Genomic DNA, 19,690 nt, shown 5'->3' with positions numbered 1-19,690 from the left:
TTAATTTAATATTCATTTGGTGTGTCACATGTAGTATTTGGGAAGGGCAGAATAAAGGCATCAACCAAACCCTGCCCATAAGGAGCTCACACTTTAAAAGGTATTTCTCTCTCCGATCTTATTTTTGGCCAAAGAGAAGAGCATTGTGGTGTTCGTGGAAAAAGACTTTCCCAGAAATTTGAAGAATGTTCTTCCTTGAGAATTTTAAAATAAGAAAGGTAGCCATTTTACTGAACAATTTAAATGCAATCTAATCTGGTTAGAGAAGCAGACTCACTTTCTACTTAAAGTCACTTCAGAAATTCTAGGCTCTTGTTGCTTTCCTGGTCTGACTGTTTTTTTCTTTTCAGATTATTCAAACTAGCAAAATTTTAATGGAAAACATGAAAAAAAATCAAGAAACTAATCTCCAATTAGCCCATAAGAATATATATTTTTAGACTTTGCAATACAGCTTGGGTCCCATTTTTCAGTTGACACAGTCTAGAAAAGATGCTTTAGAGAGAAGCCAGCCTATCGCCCAAGGGTTTGATCTCAGAAAGGTGGCTGCCCAAGTCTTAAAACGTTTCCTGTATTACTATGTGTTATTTCTCATTCAACGTAAATCTATATGAAATGTCCAGTTCTGCAAGGCCAAGCCAAATGTGCTTCACACACCATACACCGAGAGGAACTGTCATGTTCAAACATTCCTTTCCCTATTGCAACATACTCTGCTTCCGTTTTCCTTCAGTAACTAGCTGGAGAAGCCCATCGGGGTACAGAAAATAAAACCCTTTTCCTCCTTACTTCCTCACCATGGTAGTACTTAGGATATTGTTTTCCAAGAAGCTGCTTTACCTCACTATGCCATCTTCATCGACGTATCTGTTCTAAGGTTCCCATCTGGGTAGTCTTTGCGACCTAACCGTGTAGAAGCAAAACTTGCCCAGAAATTTGTTCCCTGGCCACCTGGAGATGCTTTATTGTTCTTGGAGCCCCCTGGGTGGCTCTAGTCCATTTCCTGATTTGTGTGGGAACCAGAGCACACGGAGGAGCAGGATTTATACTCAGAGGAGAAATCACTGAGGTCCAATCACTGGGGGAGGAGAGTGTGTTTCCAAGTCATAAAGGAGCAAGAAAGAAAAACAAATGCATTCCCTAAAAGCACGGACCAGAGGGCTTCAGACACGTTGCTTTGTCATTTGGGTATTTGTGTAGCTAATCAACAGACTTTACACATGCCTGCCAATCCTCTGTTACACTGTCCTCTCCCCATTGTTTAGTACAGTGCTCTTGTGCACAGTAAGTGCTCAGTAATAATAATAATAATAATAATAATAATAATGGTGGTATTTGTTAAGCACTTACTATGTGCAGAGCACTGTTCTAAGCACTGGGGGAGATACAGGGGCATCAGGTCGTCCCACGTGAAGCTCATAGTCTTCATGCCCATTTGACAGATGAGGGAACTGAGGCCCAGAGAAGTGAAGTGACTTGCCCACAGTCACACAGCTGCCAAGTGGCAGAGCTGGGATTCGAACCCATGACTATAAATACAACTGACTGACTGACTGACTGACTTTAAGAAACAAAGCCAGAAGTGACAGACCTGCTGCTCAGTTCGAGCTGCCTGCCAAACGGTGGAGGTGCAATACCCCGCTTTACACCGAGAGGCTATGTGACATTTTATGTACAGAAGGCGGAAGCCTAATGTGGGCGATGGGTCTTTCCCAGAACCCCGCAGGACATCTGGAACCAAATTAGCGGCGAGGCCAGGGAGCAGCTGTTCAGGTTGATGGCTCTTTCAAGAGAACTCTCAAGTGCTCCTTTTTCAAGACTTAGCTTTGGTTCGTGTTGGCAGGTGGGACGCAGGGACACCGAGGAAGAAGTTTAATAATTGCTACTGTGGATGTAGGCAAACTCCACGGAGTTTCCCTCCATGGGACTCTTGTTAATTTTAATTAGCTTGTAACAGCATTAGCTTGGCTGAAATGGGACAATTTTTATCATATAATTATGCGCTACCCTGAAAAGCAGATATAAAAACTTGAACCAAATGGGACTTGGTTTTCTTAATGACCTCTTCTGTCAGAATCAATAAAGGCTAAAACGTTCACCGGAAATCCGACGGCCACGGCAGTTTGCTCTCGCTGCTTTTACGGATGATGCCGGAGATGATGCTGGCAAAGTGCTTGATTTGCACATTCTTCATCGTGGCAAATCCTAGGTCTTGGAGGCCTCCTAGATGCATCCAAGAACTAGCTATGTCTGGAAAGGCTGATCGGGGTCAGTGGAGGACACGGGTCCAGAGACATCAAGGAGACTGATAGAGATCAAAGGTTCCAGTCAGGAATTTGGATCGGGACTCATTTGAATTTACCATCTCCCTCTTTCACTACAGTTGGCTGTCAGGGTTGTACTTGAGTCCACCCAAATTAGGGAATTTGGAGAAAGATAAAAATTTGGTCCTCATCGAATGAATCAAGCTAATTCAACTCGGGCCTTCTGAAGGATGGGAAAAATCAGGTGTGAACTTTCTGAGGGTCAATCATCAATGCTCAAACCTCCAGGGAAGCACATACCCAAGACTGCTTTTCTGTGACTTGAAAGCCTGCATAGGGCAGAGTTCAATAAGTGGAGCGGGAGGATTTCCGTTTGAAATCTCAGAATGATTATCTAGATTAAAGGCCTCATTGGCCAGTTCTCGGGTCATATTTACCAAATTTTCCAGTGGGTGATTTTCGATTCATCGGGGGTCTAGGTTTCGAGGGGTTTTGTTATCATCTCCTGAGATTGTCACCCTCTGCGCACTCAGTGTTTGCCACATCTCCCATCTGCTGGGCTGCCCTGCTCCATTAACCTTCCACTGGAGTCAATGGGATGTCGGGGTCTATCTGGAAAGCACCCTTGCATGGTGGGGACTTCTGTGACAAAAGACCGGAGATTGTAGGAAGCAGGAGATCAGCTGAAGGGCAAGCACCGGTAATGTGGCAGAGGGATGTGGTCACAAAGTCATTGTGATTCACACTCTAGACCAGGCCTAGAAAGGAACCATTTCCACAAATGATCCGGTCACTTCAGGGTAAGAGGGCGATTCGCCCAACCGCCATTAGGCCGGAGACGGAATTAGCAAGCGCTCAGATTCCTTCACCCGGTTTTATAGGTGAGATAAATCAGATCCCTTTGATGTACTGTAGTGTTTTTTCTTCATCAAATAAACAGCTCCTAATCAAATTGCCTCTGTTATTGCACTACATAAAATAATAGAATCTCAGTAATTTACAGCCTCATTTATTTTACGGATACTATATATTATTATTTCTGAAAATATATTAAATTGTTCTCAGGTGAAGACTTTATTCTCGTTCTTTATGACCAAGGAACAAATGCAGAAGAATTACAATTGGGAATAGACATTCCGACAACTACATGAGGGAAGATGCTTTCTTGGGCTTGTGTGCTTTAATAGCTATATGGATCTTGGACTTGGAGAAAATGCTGTAGCATTTGCTTATAGTAACTATTTGCGATATATTGTTCGAATGATGATTTAAAGAAACTAAACTGACCGGGTATATCCACTCTCAACTTTATACAAACACTTTAAAAATAAAAAGAACTGTTTCTTCAAAGTATGTGTAAAGTTTTGAGGGTGGATATACCCTGTAAATTTAAATTTCCCTCAATCCCAAATGGAGGAAGATGGAGGCTATTGTGAAATAGTAGATGAGTTTCTTTAGAGCCATAGGCCAAGCTCTAAGCTAACCATACACGCTATGTTCAAAGAACAGTGTCATGTCCTGAAGGGGGATCAGTGGTTATGCCTTTGGAGGTGTTCTCCCCACCTCCCTTTGCAACCCCAAGAAGCAAAGAAAGACGCATTGGCTGGGAAAAATGGCTTTTTAAAAAATGATATTTGTTAAGCGCTTAATATATGTCGAGCACCGTTCTAAATACGGTGGGAGGTACAAGTGAATTAGACTGGGCACAGTCCCTGTCCCACATGGAACTCACAGTCTAAACAGGAGAGAGAACAGGACATTAAAAGACTGATAAAAACTGTTTCCTCCTCTAGGGTTTTAGTAGACAGGGATCAGGTCTAGTAATAATAATAACAACAATAATAACGATGACAACCATGGGATTTAAGACTATGTGCCAAGCACTGTATAAAACACTAGAATAGATACAAGATACAGGACATAGTCTGTGTTCAACATGGTGCTCCACAGTTTAAGTAGGAGAGAGAGAAAATGGTCTTGAATATCCATTTTTCACATGAGGAAACTGAGGCCATGAGAAGATAATTGACCTGACCAAAGTCACGGGTTTCTACCAAACAACTCAATTGTCCTCACTCAGGTGCTTAGAAAAGTGTTCTCCATGGAGTAAGCACTCAACAAATGCCTTTGATTGAATGAATATTAAATCTCCTCTCTCTTGCGCTCCCTTCTCCCATTCCAATAAACCTTCTCCTTTCATAAAGCCACTGAATAAATGTGAAGGTGTTATCTTGCTAGAGAAGAAATGTGGTTCAGTGGAAAGAGCGCGGGCTTGGGAGTCAGAGGTCATGGGTTCGAATCCCTGCTCTGCGACTTGTCAGCTGTGTGACCGTGGACAAGTCACTTAACTTCTCTGTGCCTCGGTTTCCTCATCTGTAAAATGGGGATTAAGACTGTGAGCCTCATGTGGGACAACCTGATTACCCTGTATCTCCCGTAGCACTTAGAACCCTGCTCTGCACATAGTAAGCACTTAGCAAATACCGACAATATTATTATTATTGCTCAGCACATAGCAAACGCTTAACAGATACCATTATTATTTTTATCTATCTCGCTCGGTATAGTGCTCTGCACATAGTAGATTGTAAAATTCTTGAGGGTGGGGCTCCTGTCTATTAACGCTACTGTCCGATCCCAACTGCTCAGTACCGATTACCTCCGATCAGTAATGGCAAATGAGGTTGATCTTGATCCTGAGATTTCAGCACCCTCTAGACTGTAAGCTTGTAGTAGGCAGGGGATGTGTCTACCAATACTGTTATATTGTCCTCTCCCGAGTGGTCAGTAAATCCAATTGATGATTACTGAGGGCCATATAGGTGACATGACATGCCCGAGGTCACATAGCAGATGTGTGGCAGAGCTGAGATTAGAACCCAGGCCCTTCTGAATTCCAGGCCCCTGCCTTTTATTCACTAAGCCACTCTGCTTCTGGGAGCACTCTTTGATGGCTGGCATCATGTTGACCAACTCTATCACATTGTACCCTTCCAAGACTTTAGTACAATGCTCCACACCCAGTGTTTTGATGTCTGTCTCTCCCTACTAGACTGTAAGCCTCGTATGGGCAGGGGTTTTCTCTCTTTATTGCTAAATTGTACTTTCCAAGTGCTTAGTACAGTGCTCTGCACTCAGTAAGTGCTCAATAAATACCATTGATTGAACAAATGAATGAATGAAAAATGCCATAGATTGACTGAAATCAGCAATGCCTGTTTAGTCCCCCAAATGTCCCTTTGGGAATCACGCAAGATTTCAAGGGTCCTGTTTCCATATCTACACCCAGCTGTGACCTCCTCCACTGACTCTCATTATGCTGCCTTCCTCCTAGAGCCATTTTTCTTTTCCTTTCCCATCCAAGGAGGATTGGGTGTTTGGACATGAGCCCGGTGGGAGTACTTTGGCCACTTTTCTAAAGGGGGCCTGGGGATATCAGTGCTTCTAGCCTGCATCTTGTGATCGCCTGGAAGATACCGCCAGTCCTCAGAAACCTCGGTCGAGGGAAAGCTGCCCATTAGTGGAAGGAAATCTTGGAAACACGCCTGGCTCGCTGGGTAGACGTGGTCGGTCCCACCTTGCTCCGGGCTGCCGGTTTCGGTCCAATCTCCTTCCCTGTCCTGCTATTTACACTGGATGGGAAGAGCTTCCACTCCCCTCTGCAAAAGGGCAGGCAGCAGATGGCTTTGAACGTCCTCCAGGATAACCTTGGGAAACACTGATCTAAGACTCTTCGTAGGTGACAGTGAACTCACAATTCCATAAAACCCACCAGTTCCATCCGTCATAACTCAACACAATAAGCCACATCCTGATCTTTCATCCAAAGGAGGAGCGCTTGAGGCTGCAGATGCATTAATTATGAAATATGTGGTATGAAACACAGGCAGCTTTTGGGAATGTCTGTTGTTGTTTTTTGTTGTTGTTGTTTTTTTTTTTTTTTTTTTTTTCTTTAAAGCACTATCTGGTATACCAGGCAACGCAAGACTGAGGCTGACCTTTGGAGGAAGTTAAGGGTGACCTGCACGTTGGAAATTATTGTGGCTTCCATACCTTAAGGAATTATACCAAACAATAATTCTGATAATGAACAGATCCTATGTGTGGTGCAGCGAGCGGATCTTCATCTATCAAGGCAACTGCAGCTTAAAGGTAGTCTAATATCTAATAAGGCAATTAAACGTGACCATTTCACCCCAGGTGTTTGTTCTCTTGAATTGTTTTAATTCCCCTTTGTAGTGGAGATAAAAGGTTCAAAATGTGGACAACGCCCAACCCAACTGGCCAATCCAGCCTCAGGATTCTTTTAATTAAAAAAAGAAAATAAAGTTAAATGACTATTGCCAACAACCGGCAGCCAATCAGACTGCCGGTGAATCACAAGAACAGATTTCCTTTATAAGAACTGATTGGCCAAAACCCTGTAGACTTTCAAAACTGGGCTATGGCAGAATATAAGATTACGGTAGCAATTGTCATCATCAAATGTGTTTTCGGGGAAAATATTGGATTAGTTATGTTAGTCACTGTTCCAAGATGTATATAAATAGATTCTTAACAATGTATGGGAATTTTTTTAGACACAATCCTCTGTAATTAGCCTACCTAGTTTTATCGGGAGATTCAGATTAAAGACTGCAGATGAAAATATTTGTCTCCAAAACAGTGAAATTTTCCTGAATTTGGTTTCATTACATTGTACCTAATGGTGCATACATCATGTACGTTTTCTCAGCCACATAAAGTGGTTTTAAACTACTGGGTTAAATAAAAGGGAATGCAGGTATTACATTAATGGGGGAGAAAGGGGATATTTTTAAAATCAGTCATTCGTTATGTGGCGGAAATAGAATAAGTCCATTAGCTTTTTCACGTACGGTGGAACCTCCGATCAGTAATGGCAAATGAGATTGATTTTGATGCTGAGATTTCAGGACCCTCTAGACTTTAAGCTTGAAGTAGGCAGGGAATGTGTCTAGTAGTTCTGTTTTACTGTCCTCTCCCAAGTGCTCAGTAAATCCAACTGATGATTAAAGGAGAACATGTGGAGTGATGGTGATGGTGATTTGTGGTCTCGCACTTTCTTGTCCCTTCAACTAAGACTTCCTCCTACAGAGAAACAGCATGGACGAGTGGAAAGGGCGGCATCGGCCTGGGAGTCAGAGGATCTGGGTTCCCGACTGCACTACCTGCCTACTGTGTGCCCTTGGGTAAGTCACTTCACCTTCCTGTGCCTCGGTTTCTTCATTTGTAAACTGGAGACTCAATACCTAATCCCATGTGGGATAGGAATTGTGTCTGACCTATCTAGTGTTTACCTCACAGCTCAGTATAGTGCTTGGCACAGAGTAAGCACTTTACAAGTACCATAATTATTAATTATTACTAACGTTAGGGCATGGAGTACAGAGAACAGGTAGGAAGGCAGGGGTGTATCTCATTGCAAGATGCATTTGGGGGACTTTACCTCCAGTAGCCAGGTTTCAGGAAAAGTGGGACAAGAAGACTTGTCTCCTGATTCCCGGAACAGCACCCTTTCTACTAGCCCAAGAGCAGAGCTCCATAAAATACCCCGATGGGCAGGGCGCAGAAAGAGTTGACATCTTAGAGACTGTCCCTCTTGATGAGGATTTTATCCCTAACTTCTTACTCTCTTAGACTCCCTTTACTCTCAAGTGGGATTTCCCTATTATATGTTGAGAAGCAGCATGGCTCAGTGGAAAGAGCCCGGGCTTGGGAGTCAGAGGTGATGGGTTCGAATCCCAGCTCCACCACCTGTCAGCTGTGTGACTTTGGGCCAGTCACTTCACTCCTCTGTCTCTCAGTTCCCTCATCTGTAAGATGGGGATGAAGATTGTGAGCCCCACGTGGGACAACCGGATTACCTTGTATCTACCCAGCGCTTAGAACAGTGCTTGGCACAGAGTAAGCGCTTAACAAATACCAAATTATTATTATTACTATATGTCAACCACACTGCTTCTCCAGAATAATGGGGATGGATAAGGAGTGCTTCTTTTATTGAGAGGAGGCAGGGGCTCTTATGGATTAAGGACACTGAGGCAAGTTTGACAGTGTGCATTTTGCTAGGCAGGCAGATTCAGATAATGATGTCATTTGCAACATTTTGCAGAAATATATCAGTGTTTCCCCCAAAGTAGAACATATCTCTGGGGAGCTCCAAACCCTTCCATTTATTCCAAAAGCCTTGTTCTCTCTTTCTCGGATCCCCAAAACCGGGGGTCACGGAGAAGCTCGGGGCTAACTGTGGGTGGTGAGGAAGAGGGAGGATGGGACAAAAATGAAAAGCGTCTGTCTAAAGACACGAAGTGCCGTATCCATACCGGAGGCTAGACCATCAGAAAAGGAGACTGCCCCAAATTACCCGGGGACAATTGCCTACTCTATTTTCTTATCCCATCTTGCTGAGGCAGAGAGGCACCCAACCCTTTTATGCCTCAGATGGGCCATTCTCCAGCTGCCGCTTCTGCCTTCTGACTCTCGCATGGCTGAGTTGGTTGCATTCATGAAGGAAGACGAGGGAGAAAATTGAAGTATTCGTCATCCTTTCCCCCACATAACACGAACCCAGGTAGATAAATTGACCACACTCTTTGGCTCACCTCCTGCCCCAGCAGGCAAACTCCATTCTCTGAATCCTCTTGGGTAGTGCTTTTCAGGAAATTGTATAAAGTGCTGTGTGCTGTCTGCCTTAATCTGCTATGGACCCTCCTCTGGTGGTAGATGTTAACATGGAGGTTGGACTAAGAACAAACTTCATTTGGCACAGCATTAATCCACATGGCTTAGTGGAAAGGACACGGGCTTGGGAGTCCGAGGTCATGGATTCTAATCCCCGCTCTGCCACTTATCTGCTGTGTGACTTTGGGCAAGTCATTTAACTTCTCTGTGCCTCAATTACCTCATCTGTAAAATGGGGATGAAGACTGTGAGCCCCACGTGGGATGAACCGATTACCTTGTATCTACTCCAGCACTTAAAACAGTGCTTGACACATAGTAAGCACTTAACAAGTTCCATCGTTATTATGGTTTTGACTCTTATTTATGCTACTAAATAGAGTTTTTCCTTCTAGCCCTCTGCATTCTTTCACTTTCCCCTGCACCTCAACCTGGGTTTCATTTGGAACCTTTGATCTTTTCATCTAAGAAAGTACTATACCAGATTAGCATTAATTAACCTGTGGACTTAACCTCACCGTGGCAGAGTGTCTTCCAATTCTGTTGTACTGCTCGCCCAAGTGCTTAGAAGAGTTCTCTGCACACGGTAAGCAGCCAATAAATACCATTGACTGATTGTTGATAAATTAATTAAAATAATGCAATCATTGCCTGGACTACCGGATCACTGGGGGGGTGGTTGGATTCTATGACCACAGAAATATTTCCCCTGCCTTGACTTGACATCGCACTACTCAGCAAAAGCTTAAACTCTTGAAGAAATCCATGACCACATAGACTCCATTTATGCAACCTGGATGTGGTTTATCAGCTGAATATTTTTTACATGTAAGCAATATAACAAAGAAAGAAAATATCCAAACATTCACCCACAATCCCATCAAAACACAGCCTGGAAAGAGCCATAAACTCATCTTGGCAGATGCTGATTTGCACAGCATTCTGGTACTTGTTTGAAAGAGATTTTGCAGAATATGACCAAAATATGTCATTTATGCTGTCATATGTTGATTGTTTATTTCTTAGTAGAGCTAAATTGGCGTTTGATACACAGCTGGCCACACAGGCACTGAAGACACCTGCAAATGAGGAACAACAGGGATGCCTAATATATCTAATTTGTTGCCAACGTTCATTTTCCAAAGCCACAGCCTCTGAGGAATAGCTTCACCTAGAATATGAATTGCCATTTAGAATGACATTAAGGTACAGAACTCTAGAGAGTGAGCTGGACAATCCCTCTTCCGCTATGTTTTAATTCTTCTGAAATAGTGGTGACTATCCTCATTGGCTGGAAGGAAAGGAGGCAGAAAGAAATTGTGGAAAAGAGCAATGTTAAAGCACCGAGGAGCCCAGCATGAAAGAATGAATGTGCCATCCTCTGGAGCTCACACATCCCCAACAAACCTGTCTCTCGTATCAGGTCTGCCTCTCCTCATTTGCCCTGGGGACCATTCATTCATTCATTCATTCAATAGTATTTATTGAGCGCTTACTATGTGCAGAGCACTGTACTAAGCGCTTGGGATGAACAAGTCGGCAACAGATAGAGACAGTCCCTGCCGTTCATGCTCCTGAGAATGACAAGGTCTCAGTTGGATCTAGCCCACCAAAATGAGTTTTGGGCAATGAAGTTGATTTCATTTTGTCATTCCTGCAAAGCTGATTTTTTGTTCTAAATACATTGTCCAGCCAGAAAAAACAAACAAACAAACAAAAAAAAAACCTGCTGGTCCGTCCCCTAAGGGACTGGACCCCTTTTCATTGACTTTCATGGTCAGGGAATAACCAAACACTGCTTTAGCTCTCATTGCATTTTAATGGCCTTGAATGGCCCATTTGGAACCTGGAAATTTGCTGTATGGTGCACTATTAGTATCACCTGTTTACTTGGGATAAACAGCCAAACCTGTTCCATGTACTTTACACTTATTTTATATAGGTGAAGATATAGTTACAGCTGTGTAAAATAGTTGTAAATCATTTTCTGGAGCTAACTGAATTTTTAATTCTTCTAATCTCCCCAGCAGCTTCGGATTTTTAGAATTTTGCTTCTTTGATCTACCACAGATATTGCCTAGTGTCAGACTAAAGGTATAAACTTGTCTAAAGAATCACAGCGCTATTAAGAAGTGGCAACTTCAATTTCTTATATCCCAAAACAGTAGGTGGTGTGAACTTGGAAGAAGAATTCTTTACTCTCACATTGCCCAACTGGGCAATTCTGAACCTCTCTGTCAGTGTCGAGTGATAGATCTATGACCATCGTCGAGCCCTGTGAGACGAGATACATGCGAGGCTGCTGGAAAGTGACAATCATGGTGGCCGGGGCAGAGATCGCACAAAAAGATCTTAAAAAAAAAAAAAAAAAAATCATCTCAATAAAGTATTTGTGTTGATGAACAGAAATAAAGCCAATGACGTTACGTCGACATGGCTCTGGGATACAAGAGGCAGAGTCACTATTTTGTCAAGGTAAAAGCCTTTCACAACTCGTAGCATTTCTGCATTATCCAAAGTACAGCGCTGCGTAACAATCTCCGGTTTCATCCATCTCTCTGTTTATGAGTGAACACTGTTTCATTCTGGTAGGTCAAACTGTTGGACCTTAAAACTAATACGTCAAACTCATGAGCCTTTCCTTAAAACTGTCATCCTGAAAACCGCAATAGAATCTTATCCCTGAAGTTAATGAACTGTTGGTAATTTTCTGAGATGCCATTTGGATACTAATGTAGCTGCGACATTTTATTTTCTTCCCGGCTTGTTCCAGACCTCTACTGGGGGATGTGTTAAGTCCCGAATAGCAAGTTAACCTCCCAGTAAAACGTCTTTATCCACATTAGGCCTGGTTAGTCCAAATGAATATAAAAAGCAGCCAGGACAAACACAGAAATCAACCGAGACATGGTAAGTCTATGTTTATCGCGGCTGCTTTTTATATTCACTCATCTCAGCCATGATAAACATAGAAATCAAGCAACAGACATGGCACGTGATGTTCCTTAGACATCTCATTGCTAAGCCTCTGAAAATTAGATGATCTCTCTGCCCAACAGTCTGAAATGTTAGCAGATATCATTTAATGGACAGAAAATACCAGGAAAGAATGGACACCATTTTTTCGGAAAGTAGTTCGCTCTCCTACCTGGGGCTGAGGCCACGGCTCCAAACTTGACTCTTTTAAGGGTGACTGGGGCTTTCCAACCTCTTTTGTGTGCTTTTGGAAAGACAAAAAAGGGTAAATCAGGTTATTAGATGGCAGTTAGACCAAAACAGGAATAGCCACATACCAGACATTTACAATAAAACCCCGTGACTGTAATTTGATGGAATTTAAAAATCCTCGGTCAATGACTAGAGCCATTCCAAGGTGCTATATTTCAAGAGATGTCCGTTCTGCTTACAGTCAGAATTCTTTTATTTTTCAGGTTCGTAATTTAAAAATTAAATTTAACAGCTACTCATTGTAAAGTTATATCATCCTCTAAGAGGCAATCTCCTTTAACCTCCACTTTCCCAAGTTGTCTAGCTCCATCATTTGTTTCTAGTACTCTGCACACCTGTGAATGTCAAATTGCTTTCATTTACATTCATGCGATGTGGCCTAATGGATAAAGCACTGGACTGCAAGTTAGGAGACCCGGTTTTTAGTCCCAGCTCTCCAACCTGGGGACAGTTTCAATCCCACTGTGGCTCAGTTTCTTCATCTGTAAAATGGGTATAAAATAGGAGGCACAGGCTTTGGGTCCAATGTGATTAATCCTGATCCATCTCAGTGATGAGTAGGCACTTAAGAAACCCCAGTATATTCATTCATTCCTAAGGGCTTAATATTATGCTGCGTGCAGAGGGGGTGTCCGTTAAATACTATTAGTTGGTCACCAAGAACAATAATGTCCCTGATGATAGCCATTTTAGTTATCTAATCTCTTTGCTCCACTGTTGAGAAGTATTCACTTTCATTAGCGCACGCACGCGCACACACAGACCCATAGACATACACAGACACACACATAAACACTATTGTCAATCAGACAGAGTCAACACATTTTTTCGTTGCCACTAAGCTGGGAAAAAATTAAGTGAAAAAGAAAAAGAAGAAAAAGAAAAGAATTAAAAAAAAAAAAAAACCACTCAGCAGCAGCAAATAATTCAGCCTGATTCCACTTGGAGCAAATATCAACTTTCCACTTCACATTAACAAGTGAAGGCTCCGCCTTCATGATGCCTTAAGAGCAATAAATAAACCGGATAAAGTAGATCATTTCAGGGTCTGAAATTCTTGTAGGTATAAATTAATACTATCAAGAACAATCTTTACCTCCCCCACTTGGATTCTAAAATGCTGGGTACAAAGATGAGCAAACCAATCCCCTTATGGTGATTGGTGTGGATTTCTACCTCTTACTATAGCCTGCAGGAAAATTACTCTAAACATATTAACCACTTCTTTACTTGTTAATGGAGATCATTGCTCTGCTGTTTTCCTAAGTTTTAATGGATTTATACATAGAGACAGACGGCCGCCCTTTAACCCAAACAGTCTTGAGCATTAGCTCCCTTATCCTTCCCGGTGACTGGCCTTATGATAAATAGCAAGAACCACTTTTTTAATACAATGAATGCATTTGATTTATATTTTCTGCTTCCTCTCTATTGTGGTAAATTAGGAGATATCTGAACTTCCTGAAAGGCGCCGGATGAAGCTTTCCAGTGAAATTGAAAGGGTCAACCAAGTGACTGCTGGAAGCTTCATATAAAGCATCCATTTAAATGGCTAAATAAATATCTCAATCTGCTCCCGCTCACTGATATACCAACAGTAATTGATAAGTCTCCCTAAGGATATTATATTACCATCTCAGAGTTTTTTAGCCTTCCCTAACATCAGGTCACAGGTCTCACATATTTGTCGGTCTTTAAAAGCTTCCTTGACTAGGATATTTCATGTTTTCCCTCGGAATATTAGAAGTTGTCTATCGCTCCGTTTAGGTTCCTGGAGAGCAAACCAAAGGTTCCCCTCGAGAACAGAGATGGCTTGTGAATTAGCTAGTCATGAACTCTTTTTAAGTGAAAATTTCATGAAGCTTTCCAGAGTGCATCAAAGAGGAACTATCTGAAGTTGCAGGTGGACATTGCTATTTATCATTATTTCAGAATCAGGGGTAGTTCTATTTCTTTCTTTAAACTGTTCACTGAAGGTGGAGTTAGAATAGCTGTGGTGTCATGAATTGGGTTTAGACATACTTTCAAAAGTGAGCATCATTTGTTACTGGGTTTAGCTTCCGGCATTGACAGAAATACATGGGGAACTTTGGGTGGTTTACACTTCAAAGCTATCAAAAATTTGTTCAATAGTGCATCCCCACGCTCAAGTCTTCTTCATTCTCTTTCAATGCTGCTCAATCAGGTAGCTGAATACCTTGATGAACATTCTTTTTTTGCTCTATATAAAGAGCGTTAAACCAGAGGGTGATTAGCAAAATTTAGCTTCCCACAGAAAATAACGTCAAGTGCATTGCATTGGTGAGGTCCACCACTGCCAACACTGATCCAAATATTGTAATTATATTAAAACACTATATTAAACTATTTTTATATTAATAATGCATCTGGCACCTTTGATATTTTCTGCTTTTGGGGAAGTGTAGAATCTACACAAACAGCTCTGTAGTACCTTTGGAGAACATGGGCAAAAGAAGGAGAAATCAAATCTGTATGTGAAAGAGCCCAAGAATTCAGTGGGCTGAAGATCTCAAATTATAACAAGGAAATGGGGCTGGAGACTTTAATAAATATTAGATTCCCAAGTCAGTTTTTATTTTTTAATGAAAATGAAATGGTTCCATATATCTCCTGAGCAATGAAATGCAGGTCTGTGACTTCGCTTCTTAAAAATCATTAAATACTCAACTTGACTCTACCTTGACTTTTTATGGAAACGGATGTCAAATGATCAAGAGCAGGGTAAAGTGCTTCATAATAATCATAGACTCTGTTTAAGCTTTAATTCACTTTACTCACATTAAGACGATGTTCATTTAAAAAGAAATGAGAATAGCTTCTTTCTCCAGAAGCCACAGAGCTTCACAGCTCTTGACATCAGAGGTGTCAATCGGTCAGTCACGGTTATTTATTGAGCCATTACTGTGAGCAGAGCCCTGTACCCAACATTTGGGACAGCACAGAGCAATAGAGTTGGTAAGTACAATCCCTACATCATCATCATCACTATCATCTACTGTGGTCCTGCTGTATGCAGAATATAATAATTTTGGTATTTGTTAAGCACTTACTATGTGCCAAGAACTGTTCTAAGCCCTGGGTAGATACAAGGTAATCAGGTTGTCCCACGTGGGGCTCACAGTCTTCATCCCCGTTCGACAGATGAGGTCACTGAGGCACAGAGAAGTCAAGTGACTTGCCCAAAGTCCCACAGATGACAGGTGGCCTAGCCGGGACTAGAACCCATGACCTCTGACTCCCAAGCCCGGGCTCTTTCCATTGAGCCACACTGCTTCTATGATCCTAGATAAACGGGAACATGCAATCCCTACCCTTGAGGAGTTTACAAATCTAACAGAGGAGACAAGCGACCACCCATCCAAACATACAGAGGGGAAGCTACGACCAAAGATGCAACAAGACCTGGGGGAGAGAGCACAGGAGTGGTAGTCAGGAGACCTGCGTTCTAATCTCACCTGTGCCATTTGACGGTTCTGTGACCTTAGCAGGTCACACAATTTATCTGTGCCTCCATTTCCTCATTTTTAAAATGAGTGTAAAATACCTCTTTTCCCCACCTTTAGATTGTGAATTCCATGTGCCAAAGGGACTGTGTCCAATCTAATTTTATCATATCTATTTCAGCGCTCAGTATCAACTTTGTCAAACAGTAAGGACGTAACAAATACCATCATGTACATGATAAATGAAAAGCCAGTTAACTACACAGAGACACATGACAGCTATGGTTGGCAGGATGACATGACCAGGAAGGTGGGGATTAATCTGGGAAAGCACCTTGGAAAAAGTGATTTTTTTTTTAGGTGAGATTTAAAAGGGGAGAGGGAATAGAGATTAATCAAAGGTATTTCTTGAGCATTTACTGGGGTCAGAACACTGCACAAAGTGCTCAGGAGAGTACAATACAACAGAGTTAATAGACATGTTCCCTGCCCACAAGGAGCTTACAGGCTAGAGAAGAGAGCGGCTGCAGGAGGAAAGGCATAGACTGCAGCTCAGAGATGGGAAAACTGACAGTGAGGTGGAGTTAGAAGATCTTCTGGGGAGAAATAAAAACTTTGAGATGGATTGTAGCAGAAAGGCTTGAGGGAGATAAACTCGCAAGGGTATTTATTTTTATTTTGGGCAGATCACTGTACTGAGTAATCGGGTAAGAACCCTAAAGTCAGTAGCTACAAGTTTTCGTTAAATGTAAGAAGAAATGAGGAGCCACTGCAAGTTTTGAAAAGAGGACTGTTGTGTTGCGAACAGCATTGTGAGAAGACGATGGGAGCAGTTCTAAGCTAATTAGTTGATGTTTGCCCTGTTTAGCCTGACAAGCAATGACTGCTTTTGTCAGAAGAACAAGAGGGAGCAGTGTGGCCTAGTTTATAGAGCATAGACTTTGGAGTGAGAAGGACCTGGGTTCTAATGTCAGATCTGCCTCTAGTCTGTTGGGTGACCTTGGGCAAGTCACTTCATTGCTCTGTGCCTCAGTTTCCTCATCTGTAAGACGGAGATTAAGACTGTGAGCCCCCTGTGGGACAGGGACTGTGTTCAACCCAATTATCTATCCCAGTGCTTATTATATTACTTGGCAGAAAATAAGCAGCTAACAACTACCAGAATTACGAAGAACTCTGGGAGCCTGATTCATCCGTAGGCTTAGTGCTCAGGCCGACTGCTTATTCTTAGTAATTTCATTCCACTGCTTTTAGCAAACTCTCCATGACACAGAGCCTTAACGGCCTTATGGAATTTTGGCTGGGATGGGCAGAAATGTCATGGCGTCCATAACCGGGCAAAGGGGAGCCTATAGCCGCCAATACTTCATCCCAAACATCCCTAACCATTAGAAGATATGTGTGCATTTCCTCCAGGCATTCTGATGCCACCAAGAGACACTGAATAATAGTGCCTGAAGCAGGGTGGCCTAATGGACAGATCATGGTCCTGCGAGTTGGAAGGAGGAGGGCTCTAATCCTGGTTCCATCACTTGTCTGCTGGGTGACCGCGGGCAAGGCACTTTACTTCTCTGCACTTCAGTTACCTCATCTGTAAAATGGAGACTAAGCCTATGAGCCCCCTGGGGGACTAGGGACTGACTCCAACTTGATTATCATGTAACTACCCTAACGCTTAATATGGTGCCTGGCACACAGTAAGTCCTTAACAAATACTGTTAAAAAAGCAGAGACTGGATGGACCACTGGTCTAGTCCAGGAATGGCTTTAAATTAAAGCCTCATTGTGTCAACTAAATTCTCCAGTGCAGAAGACTGGAGTGAGGGCAAGGGTGAAGAACCCTGGTAAGTTCTGCATATCCTGAACCAAGCAGAATTAGGATTCCTTAATAATAATAATGTTGGTATTTCTTAAGTGCTTACTATGTGCAGAGCACTGTTCTAAGCACTCGCGTAAATACAGGGTAATCGGGTTGTCCCACGTGGGGCTCATTGTCTTAATCCTCATTTTACAGATGAGGGTACTGAGGCATGGAGGAGTGAAGTGACTTGCCCACAGTCACACAGCTGACAAGTGGCAGAGCCGGGATTTGAACCCATGATCTCTGACTCCCAAGCCCGGGCTCTTTCCACTGAGCCACGCTGCTTCCCCTATAACTGATGTTTTAGCCATGCCTTCTCCCAATCCCTGAGACTGGACAGCCCCAGCTAGGGAATTGGATACCCAAAAAGAACATGAGTACTGCTTTTCAAATAGTACTCGGCCTTCCTGCGTGTATCTGATGCTCCCTCTTTCACCCAGAGCAGGAGGGCTGTTCCTCTATCCTGACTGAAACTGTGATTCCTGAGAAGGGGGTAGGTCAGAGGCTGGAGAGGAAGAATGAAGAGACCTGGAAATGGTATGAGACCTGGAAATGTCTCCAAAACCATCTGTCGTCGGCCTGACATTATCCTCACAGACGTCTATTTGACCTGAATTTGGTCAGGAGGAAACAAGTCTCCAATGTCAAATCCAAACATTTCCGTGGGAAAAATTCCTTTCAAAAGGTGTGACTGACCCACAAGGAGTTGGCCAGCATTTTCTTTGACCTCACAATAACCTTGCAAGATTTCCTAGAGGGCAGGAGCTGCATTTTCAGATTCAGAACCCGAGTTACAAAGCGATGAAATGATTTGGCCTAAGTCGCAAAGCGTGGCCGGGGAGAGTCAGGGTGAGAACTCATGCATCTGGACTCCCGGTTGAGCCTCTGCTCCATTGCTCAAAGAGACCGTCCCTCTGCAAGCTAAATCCCTTGAAATTATTTAAAGATAAAATCCAGGAATGCCTGGTTTTACATTTTATCTAAAGTGCTAATCCACTCCGAGTTTTATTTTTAACCTATCAGGTCAATGACTGTGCCTGCCTAGAGCCTGAAACGGTTATGCCAGTTCTCAAGGTACTAAATTTATACCCGGGGAACAGCTCACCTACCTGAGTGGATCAGGTGTATATGGCTTTTTGAAGGGGAGAAAATTGGCTTAGGAATCCAGGGTATAATGATTATAGGGGTAATAAGTCATCGGTATAAAAATAAATTAAAACTGATTTAACATTAATTTCCCTTTTACAGCAAAACCGGTTGACTCATTAGTGACTGTTCCACGCTGGAGATGTGAGATTCAGAATAGACTTGAAAAGGTTTTTGGACATAAACCAGGCAGACAATTCCCACAGAAATTTTGTTTTCGATTTTTTACCACACTAAGTCGCTGAACCTCTGACCTTATGGAGAAGCAGCGTGGCTCAGTGGAAAGAGTGTGGGCTTGTGAGTCAGAGGTGATGGGTTCAAATCCTAGGTCTGCCACCTGACTGCTGTGTGACTCTGGGCGAGTCACTTAAATTATCTGTGCCTCAGTCGACTCATCTGTAAAATGGGGATTACCTGTGAGCCTCACGTGGGACAACCTGATTACCCTGCATCTCCTCCAGAGCTTAGAACAGTGTTCTGCACATAGTAAGTGCTTGACAAATACTAACATTATTAGTAGTATTATTATCACCTCACCAAGGAAAAGAAAGTGAGGCTTGAGGTTGGATGCTCCCTGGTCTTAACCAACTTCTCCCTGGAAAGTATTTGACACTGGTGGAAGGTGCATCACCTTCTTCCTGTCCCCATAATCATTCCTAAATGCTGGTTTCAGTAGCTTGTAGTATCTTGAGACAGTATTTGAATTTTACAAAGGTGCCCCAAATGAAAAGCAGGTAGTGGAGGTCGGAACTAGTCGAGACAATAGTGATGAGAATGGTAGCCAGAACACCCCCAGCAGCCCTCTCCAAAGCGACACTTCAGCCGGAGAGGTCCGGGACTCTGGTGAAGCATGAAGCAGATCAAATTACTTTGCATCCTCAAGGGACCTTCTCCTCATTGTCCAACAGAAGGAACATGGGCTTGAAGGGGGAATTATTACCCGGATCCTAATCCCAGCTCTGCCATTTGCCTGCTGTGGGGCCTTTGGCAAATAGCTCAACTTCTCTGTGCCTCGGTTTCTTCATC

The 19,690-nt window shown here is 42.8% G+C and overlaps 1 protein-coding gene across 4 annotated transcripts in view; it reads right to left on the bottom strand.

Moving 5' to 3' along the window:
* Window positions 1–19,690, bottom strand: part of PCDH11X (protocadherin 11 X-linked) — a 1,108,633-nt gene that overhangs the window by 533,024 nt on the left and 555,919 nt on the right. For 3 of the 4 annotated variants that reach the window (XM_029067267.2, XM_029067265.2, XM_029067266.2), the window contains exon 5: window positions 12,114–12,185. In XM_029067267.2, coding sequence (XP_028923100.1) covers window positions 12,114–12,185 — 72 coding nt within the window. Of the gene's footprint in view, window positions 1–10,630; window positions 11,317–12,113; window positions 12,186–19,690 lie in introns of those variants that run through there. The other variant, XM_029067268.2, reaches the window with a different exon arrangement.

This window comes from Ornithorhynchus anatinus, chromosome 6 (assembly GCF_004115215.2).
Source record: "Ornithorhynchus anatinus isolate Pmale09 chromosome 6, mOrnAna1.pri.v4, whole genome shotgun sequence".
Classification (NCBI taxonomy): Eukaryota; Metazoa; Chordata; class Mammalia; order Monotremata; family Ornithorhynchidae; genus Ornithorhynchus; species Ornithorhynchus anatinus.
This window is presented reverse-complemented; position numbering and strand designations above follow the sequence as displayed.